Source organism: Mobula hypostoma, chromosome 7 (genome assembly GCF_963921235.1).
Source record: "Mobula hypostoma chromosome 7, sMobHyp1.1, whole genome shotgun sequence".
In the NCBI taxonomy this organism is placed as follows: domain Eukaryota; kingdom Metazoa; phylum Chordata; class Chondrichthyes; order Myliobatiformes; family Myliobatidae; genus Mobula; species Mobula hypostoma.
In genome coordinates this window covers 59,465,470-59,484,276 of record NC_086103.1, presented here as the reverse complement: position 1 = coordinate 59,484,276, position 18,807 = coordinate 59,465,470, and the positions used below count along the sequence as shown (strand labels likewise).

General features: G+C 41.1%; 1 protein-coding gene and 1 pseudogene across 2 annotated transcripts in view; one reads left to right on the top strand and one right to left on the bottom strand.

The window, feature by feature from the left end:
* LOC134348926 (rod cGMP-specific 3',5'-cyclic phosphodiesterase subunit alpha-like) overlaps window positions 1-18,807 on the top strand; it is a 77,243-nt gene that overhangs the window by 18,906 nt on the left and 39,530 nt on the right. Inside the window, exons 1-6 of one of the 2 annotated variants that reach the window (XM_063052732.1) lie at window positions 139-269; window positions 348-394; window positions 5,336-5,425; window positions 10,950-11,090; window positions 11,198-11,272; window positions 11,358-11,422. In XM_063052732.1, coding sequence (XP_062908802.1) covers window position 269; window positions 348-394; window positions 5,336-5,425; window positions 10,950-11,090; window positions 11,198-11,272; window positions 11,358-11,422 — 419 coding nt within the window. In that variant the 5' untranslated portion in view covers window positions 139-268. Of the gene's footprint in view, window positions 1-116; window positions 270-347; window positions 395-5,335; window positions 5,426-10,949; window positions 11,091-11,197; window positions 11,273-11,357; window positions 11,423-18,807 lie in introns of those variants that run through there. The other variant, XM_063052731.1, reaches the window with a different exon arrangement.
* LOC134349339 (elongation factor 1-alpha 1-like) lies at window positions 13,211-14,543 on the bottom strand (annotated as a pseudogene).

The window sequence follows — 18,807 nt, the reverse complement described above, 5'->3', positions numbered from 1 at the left end:
TTAATGTTATTATAGGAGAGGGATGGGTGTACCATTATGGACATAGGGATGTTGGTGTATTTCCTGGCCTGTACTGCTTATATTGCATTTGGACTGCTTGCTGCTTCTCTTTTCAGGATAGCCATTTCAGTGATTTTGTGGACACTCTGACAGAGTTTGAAACCAGGAATGTTCTGGCAACTCCAATAATGAACGGAAAAGATGTAGTCGCTGTTGTAATGGCTATAAACAAAGTAGATAGCCCGCATTTCACCACAAAAGATGAAGAAGTAAGGATATACCAGCTTTTATTTATACACAATGTGTATTTTGAATTTTAAGGCTATGAAATATATTATCTTTTCCAGTGATCATTTTAGCACTTCAGTGGTTTCCTGCTTGCTCAATAAACAAGGTAATTGAAAATTCTTCTCACATTTACCCCTATAATTACTGAAAATCAAGTTTCCATTGATCCCTCGGGCCTACCTCTCGTGCATGCACCATTTCTGTGGAACATTGTTTATATTGGACCTGTTTTCACTGATTCTGGTATTGCTTATTCATACACTCTCAGGGTTAGTTCTCTGACTGGCTACTCAATGGTGTGTAAGGACTTTCTATTATGACAACTTGTGGCTGGGAGAATGGTACAACTAACTGCACCTTTGAGTTGGTCTGGCAGAATTTGGATGTTGCCACTTATGCATTAATTGTGTGGTGCCATTGAGGGTCAGGGTCAATTGCTGAGCACAGCAGCATTCTATTGGTGTATATAATGCATTATATAGTAGCTCTATTGAGCGTTATTTGGATACTGAAAGCCCTGTAATATTACCTGCATCTGGGCCCTCAATGTAGGAATGGCAACATGTAGGTCGCTGTCAAATCTGTGCTGTCCCACTAGGGTAGCAGTAGATGCTTTCTTAGAGATGGATTATCAGACTCCTCCCTGAATGCTTTGGGGGTGGGGATATCATAGAGGTCAGTGCAGCTGCTACATGTTCCATTGGTCCTACAATAAGGAGAAAAATTTCAGGATGTACCCATTCACGATATACGTAGCCATCATTAGCCACCTGTGCTCAGTGTCTGGCCAATTATTTGCACAGAGGAGTGTTTTCTAAGGAACCTATAACTCCAAGGTTGTGAGCAGCCTACTAGTTTGAGTTTTCTAGGAAATCGGTACTTAATCATTTTGTGCAGATTCTCCTTGCTCCTTTATGTTCCTTGAATTATCTAAAGTAACATTATTGCTCATTCTTTTTAATTACACCCTCTCCCACCTCTAGGAGAAAGGCACAGAGTTAAAGCCTGAAAATATGCAAACAAATAATAGAGGCCCTCAAAGCATGTAGAATGTTTCTCTTGGTCCTAACATTTATTTCTATGTAGTCTCTTCTATTTGTCACCTTTGTCTATCAAAAACTGTTGTCTTCTGCATATAAAACTTCCTAGGACTGGATTTCCTTGTGGAGCTTTAGGGATTAGGTGAAAGTTAAGGGATGAATTCCAGGTAGAATCAGTTAACCAATGTAAGAACTGCATTAATTTCATCTTCTTGAAGTGTTGCAGAGTTAATGACCCCCTTTAACTACAACAGGCCAAATGGCCTATTTTCTGTGCTGTTGTGTTCTATGGTTCTAACAATGTATGAAAGTTAGTTGTACAGCCATTAACTTTCAAGAATACATAACATCTTGGTGCTCATCGTGTGTAAGGCAAGAAAAAAATGTAGCCAATCAGTGCTGTGATTTTCTTTCATGATTACTGCACATCTTTCAGCAATGGCCTGTGACCTAGGAGAGAATAAACTAGCGTTCAATACAGCTCAAACACGAGAAATCTGCAGATGCTGGAATTTCAAGCAACACACATAAAAGTTGCTGGTGAACGCAGCAGGCCAGGCAGCATCTATTGGAAGAGGTACAGTCGACGTTTCGGGCTGAGACCCTTTGTCAGGACTAACTGAAAGAAGAGCTAGTAAGAGCTAGTGAGCTAATAAGCTAGGAAGAGTAAGATCCACTTCCCCCTCGTACCCCATCCGTTATTTATTTATATACACACATCCCTTTTCTCTCTCTCCTTTATCTCCCTCTGTCCCTCTCACTATACCCCTTGCCCACTCTCTGGGCTTTTTTCCCCCCTCCCCCTTTTCTTTCTCCCTAGGCCTCCTGTCCCATGATCCTCTCATATCCCTTTTGTCAATCAACTGTCCAGCTCTTGGCTCCATCCCTGCCCCTCATGTCTTCTCCTATCATTTTGGATCTCCCCCTCCATCTCCCACTTTCAAATCTCTTACTAGTTCTTCTTTTGGTTAGTCCTGACGAAGGGTCTCGGCCCGAAACGTCGACTGTACCTCTTCCTAGAGATGCTGCCTGGCCTGCTGCGTTCACCAGCAACTTTTATGTGTGTTGATTCAATACAGCTACTAACTCTCTTTGTATTTCTCCAATTCCTTACTCCAGAGAGCACTGAACAATTTCCCTTCTGTCTGTGGTATTTAGTGAGATAATACATGGTTATTGTCCCATGAGCCTAAAATGCACATTCAGTCGGATCATACACACACACACACACCCTTCTACCTGAGAGTTCCAGTGTCAATATACTTACCTTGATGTTCTAACCTGAAAAGGAAACATGGGCCTAAGTCTCACATGTACCATTTGATCAAATGCCTCATTCTTATAAGGAAGATGATTCATAATTTCCATTTTGTATCACTTTCCTCATTATGCCTTGATACTGGATCTGATTAAACTCCATTTTGAGTCTCTTCAGAAACCTTGAGTAAAAAAATTCCAAATATTCACAAGTCTCGACATGAGGCAATTTCTCTTCATCTCAGTTAAAAATGACTGATGGAAACTGTGGATGCAAAGTTATACATCCAGGCCTCTAAATTTAACCCTTTAAGCTTTTGTATCATTTTGGTGTATTTGCAAGGAACGTCATCAAAAATAAGACATTTTAAATGTTTTTCAAATTTCTACTCTCTTCTTTAGACCTTTTAGATGCCTCCAGTGAAAATTGACACACGAAACAACTAATAGTACAAAGTACTTTAAATCTTAATTCTCCTGCAAAGTGTGAACAGCATTCTGAGGTTTTTAGTTTTACAACAATATTTACAACCTAATTCCTCAACATTTAATCCAGGTCTTCGGAACAATTCCACATATTCCCACATACATCTCTTAGTGTTAAGCAGCATCAATCATTTGACTAACCTGAGCAAACATATTCAGTAAGCTCATAAGAAATAGGAGCAAAATTAGGCCATTCGGCCCATTGAGTCTGCTCTGCCATTTCATCATGGCTGATCCATTTCTTTCTTAACCCCATTTACCTGCCTTTTCCCCGTAATTTTTCACACCCTGACTAATCAAGAACATGTCAACCTCAGTCTTAAGTACATTCAATGACCTGGCCTCAACAACCACCTGTGGCAATGAATTCCAAAGAATCACAACCCTCTGCCTAAAGAAATTCCTCTTCATCCCTGTTGTAAATGGGCATCCCTCTGTTCCAAGGCTGTGCCTTCTTGTTCTAGGAAACATACTCTCCACATCCACTCAATCTAGGCTTTTCAACATTCAATAGGTTTCAATGAGGCCACTCCTCATTCTTCTAAATTCCAGCAAGTAAAGGTCCAGAGCCATCAATTGGTCCTCATATGATAAGCCTTTCATTCCCAGAATCAGTCTTGGGAACCTATTCAAAATCTTCTCCAATATCAGCACATTCTTTCTTAAATAAGAGGCCCACAACTACTGGCCAAGTGAGGCATTACCATGCCTTATAAAACCTCAACATTACATCCTTGCTTTTATATTCTAGTCCCCTCAGAATAAATGCTAACACTGAATTTGCACGCAACTTTTCCTCATGACACAACTTGTGAATTAACCTTTAGGAAATCCTGCACGAGGAGTCCCAAGTCCCTTTGCACCTCAGAGTTTTGAATTTTCTCCCAGTTTAGAAAATATACTATGCTTTTATTCTTTCTACCAAAGTGCATGACTATGCACTTCCTGACACTGTGTTCCATTTACAACTTCTTTGTCCATTCTTCTAGTCTGTCTAAGTCCTTCTGCAGCCTCACTGTTTCCTGAACACTACCTGCCCTTCCACCTGTCTTTGTATTGTCCACAAACTTGGCAACAAGGCCATCAATTTTATCATCCAAATCATTCACATATAACATAAAAAGAAATGGTCACTGACCCTTGTGAAACACCACTAGTTACAAGCAGCCAAACAGAAAAGGCCCTCTTATTCCCACACATTGCCTTCTGCCAATTAGCCAATGCTCGTATCTTTCCTGTAATGTCATAGGCTCTTACCTTGTTCAGCAGCTTCATGAGGGGCACCATGTCAAATGCCTTCTGAAAACCCAAGTACACAACATCCACCAATTCCCCTTTGTCTATCTTGCCTGTTATTTCCTCAAAGAATTCCAACAGATTTGTCAGGCATGATTTTCTCTTAAGAAAATCATGTTGACTTTGGCCTATCGTGTGCCTCCAAGTAATCCTGAAACCACATCCTTAACAATTAACTCCAACATCTTCCCAACCACTGAGGTCAGGCTAACTGGTTTCTTCTGCCTCCCTCCCTTCTTGAAGAATGGAGTGACATTTACAATTTCCCAGTCCTCTGGAACCACTCCAGAATCTAATGATTCCTGGAAGATTATTACTAATACCTCCACAGAACCCTGGTGTGTAGTCCATCTGGTCCAGGAGAATTATCTACCTTCAGACCTTTCAGTTTCCCAAGCACCTTCTCCCTAGTAGTAGCAACTACACTCACTTCTGCCCCACCGACACTCTTCAATTTCTGACATACTGCTAGTGTCTTCCACAGTGGAGACTTATGCAAAATACTATTCAGTTCGTCCACCATTTCCTTGTCCCCTATTTCTCCCTCTCCAGCATCATTTTCCAGAGGTCTAATATCTTCTCTCACCTTTCTTTTACTCATGATATATCTGAAAAAAACTTTTGGTATCCTCTTTGATGTTGTTGTCCAGCTTACCTTCATACTTCATCTCCTCTCCCCCCATGGGTTTTCTGTTGCTTATTTAAAAGTTTCCAAATTCTTGAACTTCCCACTAATTTTTGCTCTAATATATGCCCACTCTCTTGCTCTTATGTTGGCTTTGAATTTACAAGTCAGCCATGGTTGTGTTATCTTGCTTTTAGAATGCTGCTTCTTCTTTAGGATGAGTTACATTTTCCATCTACTTAGAAAATGTGAGTCAGTAACCAATCTCTATTCAAACATGCATTGTTTTGACATAACATTTTCTGTTTTTTATATTAAAAAATAATTCTGTTTTTATTTGCAGATTTTGTTAAAGTACCTCAATTTTCTCAATTTAACACTCAAGATTTATCATCTGAATTATCTCCATAATTGTGAAACCAGGAAAGGGCAGGTAAAGTTAAACAAAGCTCTTTCGATAAAGGATTAAAGCTCTCTGTGAAAATTCAAGATCTAATGTTATATAATTATATCTTAGCAACTTATCTATGAGAGCATACACTCAGCAGCCAGAGTTCTGGGCCACTGATCCGGAAACATGAATTGAAATCCACATTCCCAACAGAGGAATTTAAATTCAAGTACAAATCCAAAATTATAAAAGAAAGTTTCTCTTAGTGATCATAACCATGAAACTATCAGACTGGTATTAAAAACTTCTTGGCTCACTAATGCTCATCAAATGAGGAACATGTGTAACGTTAATCATATTAATGTTTTTTGACTCCATCTGACAATAATAAATACTGGTAATGCTAGCAATAACAACATCTTGTACAGGAAATAATTTAAAAATATTTGGTCTATGAGCACATTATTTCCTGTCGATGCCTTTGGCAGTAATTAAGCTAACTCCAAAACAATGAGTTAACAATCAGGTTTGGTGAAGACTTCCTTTTGCTTGTAGTGAAATTTTAAGTTGCTCTCAATTCAAAAGGGCTGTAGCAAACAGCCAATCAGTACAAGAATCATGGGAAATAGAGCCAAGGAGAATAAAAGTGTCCATTAATAGTTTTCTGAATTTCCTATCACTTGCCTACATTGGGAGCAATTTAGAGTGAAGAGTTAACCCAATTAACAGAATACTTTGAGATTTGGAAGGAAACCAGAACAACTGAGGGAAATTCATATGCTCACATGGAGAATGTGCAATTTCCATAACAAAATCACAATCAAACACAGGTTAATGGAGCTGTGAGACAAGTGTACTACCTGTTTACCAATATGCCTCTCTTTGCTCTTCTGGAGTGAGACTTCAGGCTAATTTAACATGCACACAGACATTTGAAGGGCAGAGAAAGATACAAAAGGGGATTTGAAAAGATAAGTCACACATGTCCAAGAAATAAATGTGATGTTGCATATATGGATATACAAAAAAAATTTTATAGAGTGCCATCATAATAGGCTTTATCATCAAGACTCAAGGCCATGAAATAAAAGGTACTGTAGCAATACAGATAAAGAATTGGCCAATCAACAGGAAGCAGAGAATAGAAAAGAAAGGCTATTCTTCATAGAAACATAGAAACATAGAAAATAGGTGCAGGAGTAGGCCATTCGGCCCTTCGAGCCTGCACCGCCATTTATTATGATCATGGCTGATCATCCAATTCAGAACCCCGCCCCAGCCTTCCCTCCATACCCCCTGACCCCCGTAGCCACAAGGGCCATATCTAACTCCTTCTTAAATATAGCCAATGAACTGGCCTCAACTGTTTCCTGTGGCAGAGAATTCCACAGATTCACCACTCTCTGTGTGAAGAAGTTTTTCCTAATCTCGGTCCTAAAAGGCTTCCCCTCTATCCTCAAACTGTGGCCCCTCGTTCTGGACTTCCCCAACATCGGGAACAATCTTCCTGCATCTAGCCTGTCCAATCCCTTTAGGATCTTATACGTTTCAATCAGATCCCCCCTCAATCTTCTAAATTCCAACGAGTACAAGCCCAGTTCATCCAGTCTTTCTTCATATGAAAGTCCTGCCATCCCAGGAATCAATCTGGTGAACCTTCTTTGTACTCCCTCTAAGGCAAAGATGTCTTTCCTCAGATTAGGGGACCAAAACTGCACACAATACTCCAGGTGTGGTCTCACCAAGGCCTTGTACAACTGCAGTAGTACCTCCCTGCTCCTGTACTCGAATCCTCTCGCTATAAATGCCAGCATACCATTCGCCTTTTTCACCGCCTGCTGTACCTGCATGCCCACTTTCAATGACTGGTGTATAATGACACCCAGGTCTCGTTGCACCTCCCCTTTTCCCAGTCAGCCACCATTCAGATAATAATCTGTTTTCCTATTTTTGCCACCAAAGTGGATAACTTCACATTTATCCACATTAAATTGCATCTGCCATGAATTTGCCCACTCACCCAACCTATCCAAGTCACCCTGCATCCCCTTAGCATCCTCCTCACAGCTAACACTGCCACCCAGCTTCGTGTCATCCGCAAACTTGGAGATGCTGCATTTAATTCCCTCATCCAAGTCATTAATATATATTGTAAACAACTGGGGTCCCAGCACTGAGCCTTGCGGTACCCTACTAGTCACCGCCTGCCATTCTGAAAAGGTCCCGTTTATTCCCACTCTTTGCTTCCTGTCTGCTAACCAATTATCCACCCACACCAATACCTTACCCCCAATACCGTGTGCTTTAAGTTTGCACACTAATCTCCTGTGTGGGACCTTGTCAAAAGCCTTTTGAAAATCCAAATATACCACATCCACTGGTTCTCCCCTATCCACTCTACTAGTTACATCCTCAAAAAATTCTATGAGATTCGTCAGACATGATTTTCCTTTCACAAATCCATGCTGACTTTGTCCGATCATTTCACCGCTTTCCAAATGTGCTGTTATCACATCCTTGATAACTGACTCCAGCAGTTTCCCCACCACCGACGTTAGGCTAACCGGTCTATAATTCCCCGGTTTCTCTCTCCCTCCTTTTTTAAAAAGTGGAGTTACATTAGCCACCCTCCAGTCCTCAGGAACTAGTCCAGAATCTAACGAGTTTTGAAAAATTATCACTAATGCATCCGCTGTTTCTTGGGCTACTTCCTTAAGGATGCAGACCATCTGGCCCTGGGGATTTATCTGCCTTCAATCCCTTCAATTTACCTAACACCACTTCCCTACTAACATGTATTTCACTCAGTTCCTCCATCTCACTGGACCCTCTGTCCCCTACTATTTCTGGAAGATTATTTATGTCCTCCTTAGTGAAGACAGAACCAAAGTAATTATTCAATTGGTCTGCCATGTCCTTGCTCCCCATAATCAATTCACCTGTTTCTGTCTGCAGGGGACCTACATTTGTCTTTACCAGTCTTTTCCTTTTTACATATCTTTAAAAGCTTTTACAGTCCGTTTTTATGTTCCCTGCCAGTTTTCTCTCATAATCTTTTTTCCCCTTCCTAATTAAGCCCTTTGTCCTCCTCTGCTGAACTCTGAATTTCTCCCAGTCCTCAGGTGAGCCACTTTCTCTGGCTAATTTGTATGCTTCTTCTTTGGAATTGATACTATCCCTAATTTCTCTCGTCAGCCACGGGTGCACTACCTTCCTTGATTTATTCTTTTGCCAAACTGGGATGACCAATTGTTGTAGTTCATCCATGCAACCTTTAAATGCTTGCCATTGCATATCCACCGTCAATCCTTTAAGTATCATTTGCCAGTCTATCTTAGCTAATTCATGTCTCATACCTTCAAAGTTACCCCTCTTTAAGTTCAGAACCTTTGTTTCTGAATTAACTATGTCACTCTCCATCTTAATGAAGAATTCCACCATATTATGGTCACTCTTACCCAAGGGGCCTCTCACGACAAGATCGCTAATGAACCCTTCCTCATTGCTCAAAACCCAGTCCAGAATAGCCTGCTCTCTAGTTGGTTCTTCGACATGTTGGTTCAAAAAACCATCCCGCATACATTCCAAGAAATCCTCTTCCTCAGCACCTTTACCAATTTGGTTCACCCAATCTACATGTAGATTGAAGTCACCCATTATAACTGCTGTTCCTTTATTGCACACATTTCTAATTTCCTGTTTAATACCATCTCTGACCTCACTACTACTGTTAGGTGGCCTGAACACAACTCCCACCAGCGCCTTCTGCCTCTTAGTGTTACGCAGCTCTACCCATATCGATTCCACATCTTCCTGGCTTATGTCCTTCCTTTCTATTGCGTTAATCTCTTCTTTAACCAGCAACGCCACCCCACCTCCCCTTCCTTCATGTCTATCCCTCCTGAACACTGAATATCCCTGAACGTTGAGCTCCCATCCCTGGTCACCCTGGAGCCATGTCTCTGTGATCCCAACTATATCATAATCATTAATAACAATCTGCACTTTCAATTCATCCACCTTATTACGAATGGTCCTTGCATTGACACACATAGCCTTCAGGCGCTCTTTTACAACTCTCTTAGCCCTTATACAATTATGCTGAAAAGTGGCCCTTTTTAATGCTTGCCCTGGATTTGTTGGCCTGCCACTTTTACTTTTCTCCTTAGTACTTTTTGCTTCTACCCTCACTTTACACCCCTCTGTCTCTCTGCACTGGTTCCCATCCCCCTGTTGTGAACTAACCTCCTCACGCCTAGCCTCTTTAATTTGATTCCCACTCCCCAACCATTCTAGTTTAAAGTCACCTCAGTAGCCCCCGCTAATCTCCCTGCCAGGATATTGGTCCCCCTAGGATTCAAGTGTAACCCGTCCTTTTTGTACAGGTCGCGCCTGCGCCAAAAGAGGTCCCAATGATCCAAAAACTTGAATCCCTGCCCCCTGCTCCAATCCCTCAGCCATGCATTTATCCTCCACCTCATCGCATTCCTACTCTCACTGTCGCGTGGCACAGGCAGTAATCCCGAGATTACTACCTTTGCGGTCCTTTTTCTCAACTCCCTACCTAGCTCCCTATATTCTCCTTTCAGGACCTCATCCCTTTTCCTACCCATGTCATTGGTACCTATATGTACCACGACCTCTGGCTCCTCACCCTCCCACTTCAGGATATCTTGGACACGATCAGAAATATCCCGGACCCTGGCACCAGGGAGGCAAACTACCATACGGGTCTCTGGACTGCGTCCACAGAATCGCCTATCTGACCCCCTTACTATTGAGTCCCCTATCACAACTGCCCTCCTTTTCCTTGCCCTACCCTTCTGAGCTACAGGGCCAGACTCTGTGCCGGAGGCACGGCCACTGTTGCTTCCCCCGGGTAAGCTGTCCCCCCCAACAGTACTCAAACAGGAGTACCTGTTGTTAAGGGGCACAGCCACCGGGGTACTCCCCATCACCTGACTTTTCCCCTTCCCCCTCCTAACCGTGACTCACCTGTCTGCCTCCCGTGGCCCCGGCATGACCATCTGCCTGCAACTCCTCTCTATCACCTCCTCACTCGCCCTGACCAGACGAAGGTCATCGAGCTGCAGCTCCAGTTCCGTAACGCGGTCCCTTAGGAGCTGCATCTCGATGCACTTGGCACAGATGTAGACGTCCGGGAGGCTTGGAGACTCCAGGGCCTCCCACATCCGACACCGAGAACAGCAAACTGCCCTCACACTCATACTGCCCCTCTCCTCAAATAACAACAGAAAATGAATGTCAAACCTTCCTCGCCTCGCCCATTTCTGCCTAAGCCCGAAAGGAGAAAGGAGATGTATAATGGGTTTCCCAGGAACTGCTAGCAATGCCATATATAATAAGAAAACAATCTCACAGCAAAGTTACTGTAAAGACGGGCAAGAAGCATAATTTCATTAGAGTACTTGGCAAAGAGTGGATGTTTTATGCTACTGTCACTATATGACTTAAGAGTTGGGACAGATAACCCTGCAGTTATCAATACTTATGGATTTACATTACAGCTGCATTGCAATGACATCTATTTGCTTTTTTTCTCCAGGTACTTTTATGGTCTGCGAGCAAAGTATTTGAAGAACTAACTGATATTGAACGACAGTTTCACAAAGCCCTTTACACTGTGCGCGGCTTTTTGAACTGTGATAGATACTCTGTTGCACTGCTAGACATGACGAAAGAAAAGGTTTTATATTATCTCATTCAAGTTCTGTATCAACTACCTTTATTCGCATGAAGGTTAAAATGTACAATAAACTTTTTTTTTATTTGTTTCGTTTTATTTATCTATAGGAGTTTTTTGATCTCTGGCCAGTACAAATGGGTGAAGTACCAGCGTATAATGGTCCAAGAACTCCCGATGGAAGGGTATGTTTTACAATTATTTCCAAAAAAGTTCTGTCACAACTTAATATTCTCATTCTGACATGTTCTGTTTTATTTTTGCCCATAGGAAATAAACTTCTACAAAATAATTGATTACATCCTTCATGGAAAAGAAGAAATTAAAGTCATCCCGTAAGTCTCTAACCAATAGGTTTAGATAAAGATGTCCTTACCTAAATCAATGCAATTGACTTCCCAGTGACAGAAATATTATCATAAATAAGGTGCTTGAGATATCACAAGAGGCCGGATAGGTTGGAACTGTGTCCAATTGAATGAAGGAAGCTGAGGGACAATCTTTAAGAGGTTTATAAAACCATGAGGGAATTAAGTTATATAGAATGTCACAGTCTTGTCTCCATTGTAGGGGAGTCTAGAACAATAGGGCATAGATTTGAGGTGAGAGCTAGTGGGTTCCTGAGGGTCAAGTTACCCTGGAGGTATCACTGAGCGAATGACTACCTTTCCCAAGTAATGCTTCGGCTGTCAACAGCTTTGGAGCTGACAAAAATAATGATTATTATTCTATTATGGATTTATTGAGTATGCCCACAAGAAAGTGTTCATGGTGACATATTTGTACTTTGATAATACCATCACACAGAACAACAACCTGCCAGAGTAAATGGTAGAGGTGGGCACAAATACAGCACTTAAAATGCATTTGGACAGATACATTGGTGGGAAAGGTTTAGAGAAATATAGACCACATGAAGACAAATGGGACTAGCACAGGTGAGCACTTAGGTCAGCATCAGTGAGTTGGGCCAAAGCACCTGTTTCCATGCTGTATAACTCTGTGTCTATGATTCTAAGGCACAGGATGGTCACCGAAATCCCAGTGTAACCAAATGATTTTATAATATCTGGGTTTCTGTCTTCATTCTCCTGCATCTCCAACAGGGGCGGGTCCTCTAACTACCACAGTGAAATGCCTACAATAGGGGTGAAGAATTATGAGATTGGTGCTACTCATTTTCTTGTGGGCAGACTCAATAAATTCATAATAGAATAATAATCATCATTTTTGTCAGCTCCAAAGCTGTTGACAGCTGAAGCATTACTTGGGAAAGACAGTCATTTGCTCAGGGGTATCTCAAGGGTAGCTTTGCTCTTCAGTACATATTGTTCAATTGTGCATGGAATTTGGACTAGATCAAGAGCCATGTATGGGAAAACTGTAGTTTGATCTGGTTTGATAAATCAAAGATAGAGGGCATAACAGATAATTAGAAATGACTGCTACTCAGTAAACAGATAATGGATCCTTGTCACAAGCTGCCTGTACATTAAAGAAGTGGATTCCCTTGTGTATATAGTCTTGTGATTCAAGCATGACCTCTTCAAGTGATTTAAGAACAGAAAAGTTAGATTGTTAACTGTGTATATGAGTAGTGATTGTCTAATTTTATGATCTACATTGTTTGCTGTTACCTCAGTTTTACATATGCAAATAGCTGATAATGTGCATTTTTATAAAGAGTATTCTAGTTTATATGGGGATTAGATATCTTTAAGAAATTAATGCACCATGTGATATAATTTTCAATGCACTGAAGTACTCATCACTGGTATTAGTTGGGAGCTGGCTTCCTTCAGTAAAAAAATACATTGTTGGTAGTTTCTACTGTTTAGCACTAGCAGCAGAGTCTATGGATGCAAAATGCCCTTCCAGATTATTGTATTTTGTCAAGGGAAGAGGAGATGAATTGTGCCTTATTTTTGGTTTTGGATATTTATTAGTTTTAAATCATTACACAACCAAAACAGCTTCTAATTAGTGAAAGGACATTTGCAATTACACTGCTAACTTTGGAATCTACATTTAGAATCCATCATTCCTTATCCTTTCCTTCTGAATTTCATTGATGCATCATCGTCAATATCCAGTCTCTTATTAATATACAAATTTGGCTGGTAATGAATAAACATTTTGGTGCAAGTCTCAAGGTTTGCTGGGTATTTGTGGCCAGTGGTAACATTCACTTCTTGTTTAATACTTTACTGCAGCTTTGGTGGCTTTTGTGGCAATATCTTTCTTAGTAACTGACTTGATCACACCAACAGCCACCGTCTGTCTCATATCACGGACAGCAAAGCGACCAAGAGGTGGATATTCAGAAAAGCTCTCGACACACATGGTCTTAGTTGGCATCATGTGAACAATGGTTGCATCTCCAGATGTTACAAATTTGGGGCCATCTTCCAACTTCTTGCCAGATCGACGATCAATTTTCTCCTTCAGCTCATTGAACTTGCAGGCAACGTGAGCGGTATGACAATCGAGTACTGGGGCATAGCCAGCAGATAGCTGACCAGGATGGTTCAGGATAATAACCCGTGCAGTAAAATCAGCATTTTTGTTGTCACCAGCAACATAACCCTGACGGATATCCTTAACAGAAACCAACATTGTCGCCAGGAAGAGCTTCTGGCAGGGCTTCATGGTGCATTTCCACAGATTTCACTTCAGTAATGACTGGATTGGGAGCAAACTGCACCAACGTGGATGGTTTCAGAACACCTGTCTCAACCCGACCGACTGGTACTGTGCCAATGCCACCAATCTTGTAGACATCCTGGAGAGGGAGACAAAGAGGTTTCTTTATTGGGCGTTCTGGAGGCTGAATGCTGTCAAGGGCTTCAAGTAGTGTGGTACTAGAGAGGTTTTCATTTTTCCTGGTAATTGACCAACCTTTGAACCAGCCCATATTCTGATTTTGTTCTAGCATATTGTCGCCATTCCAACCAGAGATAGGAACAAATGCTATAGTTGCTGGGTTATAGCCGATCTTCTTGATGTATGTGCTGACTTCCTTCATGATTTCATTGTATCTTGCTTCGCTGTATGGGGGTTCAATGGAGTCCATCTTGTTGAGACCAATAATGAGCTACTTGACACCCAAGGTAAGGTGTAGGCAATCAGAGCGTGTTCCCTTGTCTGTCCATTCTTTGAGATACCAGCTTCAAACTCGCCCACGCCTGCCGCAACTATCAGCACAGCGCAGTCAGCCTGTGAGGCTCCAGTAATCATATTCTTGATGAAGTCTCTGTGTCATTGGGCATTAATGATGGTGATGTAGTCCTTTCCCCAACTCAGCAGCTTCCTGCTCAAATTTTTCGATGGTTCTCTTATCAATTCCACCACATCTGTAGATCAGATGACCTGTGGTTGTAGATTTGCCAGAATCGACGTGTCCGATAACAACAATGTTGATGTGCGTCTTTTCCTTGCCCATTTTTTAACGTTGGAATGAGTGAATTCAGATGCAGTCGCAAACCTCCCTTCAGTAGAATTGGAGATGAAAAGGGAATTGTGCCTTCTTGAGAGATCTTCCACTAACTCTACTTCCACTTTTGAACAACAGTTCTGACCCTGTTACTGGCTGCAGCATGTAATAGTTCTCCATCAGCTAATTATTAGTGTTAAGTATTACTGTTCGCTGACATGCAATAGGAGAATTGCTGTTGGAAAACCCTTTGTGAATGTGGTTGTACCACGTCCTTTTCCCTTGTCAGTTTTTCTGACAGTTTCTCTCCTCCCCGGCCCCCTATTTTTCTCTTTAACAAATGCCTCAGTATTGGGAGCATCAATATCTAGCTGAAAGCTAGATATCCAGATATAATTCCTAAACACTTTGCTGTGGATTTCATAGTTCTGCAAATACAAGTTACAGTAAAAGCTTGGTTCTCTGGTACTTCACTATCCAACATGCCCTAGGATCCACATCATGGCCACCATGGGGCGAATACTGACCAATTTTGGGATAGGGCCAAGGGAGCCCCTGAGATGTCATTTATGATTAGCATTCATTTCACATGTTCAGAATCAGAATCACCAGAATGCTTTCCATCGTACATCTGTAGAAATTTGCAAGAATTTTTGGTGACATACTAAATCTCCTCCAACTCCAAACAAAGTAGAATCACTGGCTTTCATTATTCATGATTGAATTGGTTTGTTGAGCTCAGAATTAATCCTCTGAGATGTAGATACCCAGGAGCCCAAAGCCACTTATCCTTATCATCACCGACCCCTCAATGAGGATTGGTATATGTTTTCCCTTAACTTCCCCTTCCTGAGGTCCACAATCACATCCTTGCTCTTACTGATGACAGATAAAATGTGACAGATAAGAAAGCATTTATGGTAGAGTTCCACAGCAACTAGTATGTCCACCTGTGATCCTTTTAAGTAGCACAGGTTGATGCTAAAGCATAGGTGCTCTAACTGAGTTTGATATCTGGCAATAATTACATCACTGAATGCATGTTTGGCAATTTAGATGTTTAAGTTTTGATATCAGTGCTGCACCATCTGGATTGTTACACAACTATAAGATCATAAAACTGCTGTGATACAGAGAGAGGCCTTTTGGCCCATCTAGTCTTTACCAGCTCCTGGTAGAACAATCATATCTGTCCGATTCACCGTTCTTTTTCTTCTGTCCTATAAGTTATGTTTTCCAATCTCCTTTTAAAGGGTTAGGGATTTTTCTCTGTACATGCAGTGACTTTCAGATCATCAATAGTTTATGGATTTTAAAAATGATCACATTCTATTTGTACCCTTTGCTTATAATTTTAAGTATATTTTCCCTGGTACTTGAACCATCCACTGTTGGGAACAGCTTCTTTATTTACCCAGTCTAAACAACTCATAACCTTGTACCTTCAGGAAACTTTCTTTCAACTTCTGCTCCAAGAAAAAAAGTGTCACAGTTTCTCTTGATCTAATATCTGTGCTTACAGTTCTGGTCAATGAAGATATGTGATGTACTACATCCGTGCAGCACAATTTGATCCCATCCACCCAGTCAATGGATACTTGCAGGTCTGAAGTTTATCCCCATAATCTTGAAAAACCAGCAGTGTTAAAGACATACTGGAAATAAATTCTAAGAAGTTTCTTTAAAATAAACTAGTCCTGTCTTATAACACTTCAAAAGTACTTCATTTGCAATGAAGAGTTCAGTAATTTCACTTAATATAAGTATGTCGTTGTTAACTATCTTTTATTTTATTGGTAGCCTTTTCCTCTGTGGTAATTTCTCCATGATTTTTAAGACTTTCTAAATCTTGAGGCCCCCTTTATCACAATCAATATACTCTTCCCCACAATGGAAGAGTTAGCTATTGGCTCATTTGGAGTCTTGAAGATGCATGGGATTACAGAACTAGAATCTGTTTACATAGAACATCTGGAAAGTTTTCATAAAAGGGACTGCGTTTGGGCATTCAGCATAATGTTCTCCCCTTGCTATGAACAATGGGACAACACTATTAACTCAATTGACTTAGTCCCAATGGTAAAAATGAAAGTTTGAAACAAGTCTTCAAAAACATTTGAATCCATTAAATTTATTAAGAACAATTCAAACTAAAATATATTTCTAAAAAAAAGAAACCCAATTGCTTCCATTTAGTGCTAATATTGTAACATCTTAATAAGAGCACCTGGAGGAAACCCACACGGTTTGTGGGGAGAGCATACAAACTTGAATTTCGAACTCCAGAATGCGCCAAGCGGTAATGGTGTTGCGCTAACCGCAGCACCACCATGGCACCCATTTCCTATTCCAATGTGGTAATATCTTGCTTCCTGTCCATCTTCTAATTGCCAATGTGCACCTATTTGCCTACCTCTGTTCATGTAATGCTTATTCACAAGCCTCTTTATGGAATGCTTGTACCATGTCAAAGATTTATTTGAAGCAAATTAAACGATAAGGTTTACAGCATTTGACTTTGTAATCACGTTAGAAACATGATGGCAAGTTGTAACAAAAGTAAATGGATTGACACTAGGAAAGGAGATTACCGTACAATGTCAACATGTAAAAGTCATTCAATGTGATAAATTCCTATAATGTAATAGTGCCTAAACTCATTCAATTTGCAGCGAGATACAACAGGGAAGGGCTGATGTGGAGCGGATGTGTCATATAGTGAGAGGTTCTAGAACCACAGGGCACAACCTCAGAATTGAAGAATGTCCCTTTAGAACAGAGATGAGGAGAAATTTCTTTAGCCAGAAGGAGGTGAGTCTGTGGAATTCATTGCCAAGGACAGCTGTGGGGCCAAGTCATTGGGTATGTTTGAGGTGGAGGTTGATAGGTTCTTGATTAGTAGGATTGTTGAGGTCTAGGGAAAGGAGGCAGGAGAATGGGGATGAAGAGGAAAAATAAATTATCCGTGATCAAATGGCAAAGTAGACTTAATGGGCCAAATAGTCTAATTAGACCCTAAGATATAGAAGCAGGCTTGGGGTATTTGTCTCATCGAGTCTGCTCCAGCAGTTCATCATGGCTGATCCATGTCCCTTTCAGCCCTGGTCCCCTGCTCGCTCCCCGTATCCCTTCATGCCCTGACTGCTCATGAATCTATCGGCCTCTGCCTTAAAAATACATAAGTACTTGGCCTCTATGGACTCACTCATCTCTGACACCATACAGTTGGTTTCTATGAGATCGCCACCCCTCATTCTTCTGAATTCCAGAGAGTACAGGCCCAGAGCCATCAAACAGTCCTTATATGATAAGCCTTTCAATTCCAGAATCATTTTCATGAACCTCCTTTGAACCTTCTCCAATGTCACCACATTGTTTCTGAGCTAAGGGGCCCAGAACGGCTCACAATATCTAAGTGAGGCCTCACCAGTGCTTTATAAAGACTCAACATTACATCCTTGCTTTTATATACTAGTCCTCTTGAAATGAATGCTAACGTTGCATTTGCTTTCCTCACCCCTGAGTCAACCTGCAAATTAACTTTTAGGGAATCCTGCATGAGGACACCCAAGTCCCTTTGCAGCTCAGATTTTTGAATTTTCTCTCCATTTAGAAAATAGTCTACACTTATTTTTCTTCTGCCAAAGTGCATAACCCTACACTTCTGGACACTGTATTCCATCTGCCACTTATTTGTCTATTCTTTCAATCTGCCTAAAACTTTCTGTAGGTCCGCTATTTCCTCAAAACTACCTGCCCCTCCACCTATTTTCATATCATCTGCAAACTTGGCTGCAAAGCCATCAATTCCATCATCCAAATCATTGACATATAATGTAAAAAGAAGCAGTTTCACCATCGATGCCTGTGGAACACCATTAGTTATTGGCAGCCAACCAGAAAAGGTTTCCGTTATTCCCACTCTTTGCCTCCTGCCAATAAACCAATCCTTTGGTACCTTTCCTGTAATTCCATTGACTCTTATTAAACAGCCTCATGTGTAGCACTTTGTCAAAGGTCTTCTGAAAATCCTAGTGCACAACATCCACCAATTCTCCTTTCTCTATCTTGCTTGTTATTTCTTCAAAGAATTCCAACAGATTTGACAGGCGAGATTTTCCCTTAAGGAAACCATGCTGACTACAGCCTGTTTTATCATGTGCCTCTAAGTACCCCAAAACCCTTTCCTTAACAATCAACTGCAGAATCTTTTCAACCACTGAGTTCTGACCAACTGGCCTATAATTTCCTTTCTTCTGCTTCTCCCCCTTCTTGAAGAGTGGAGTG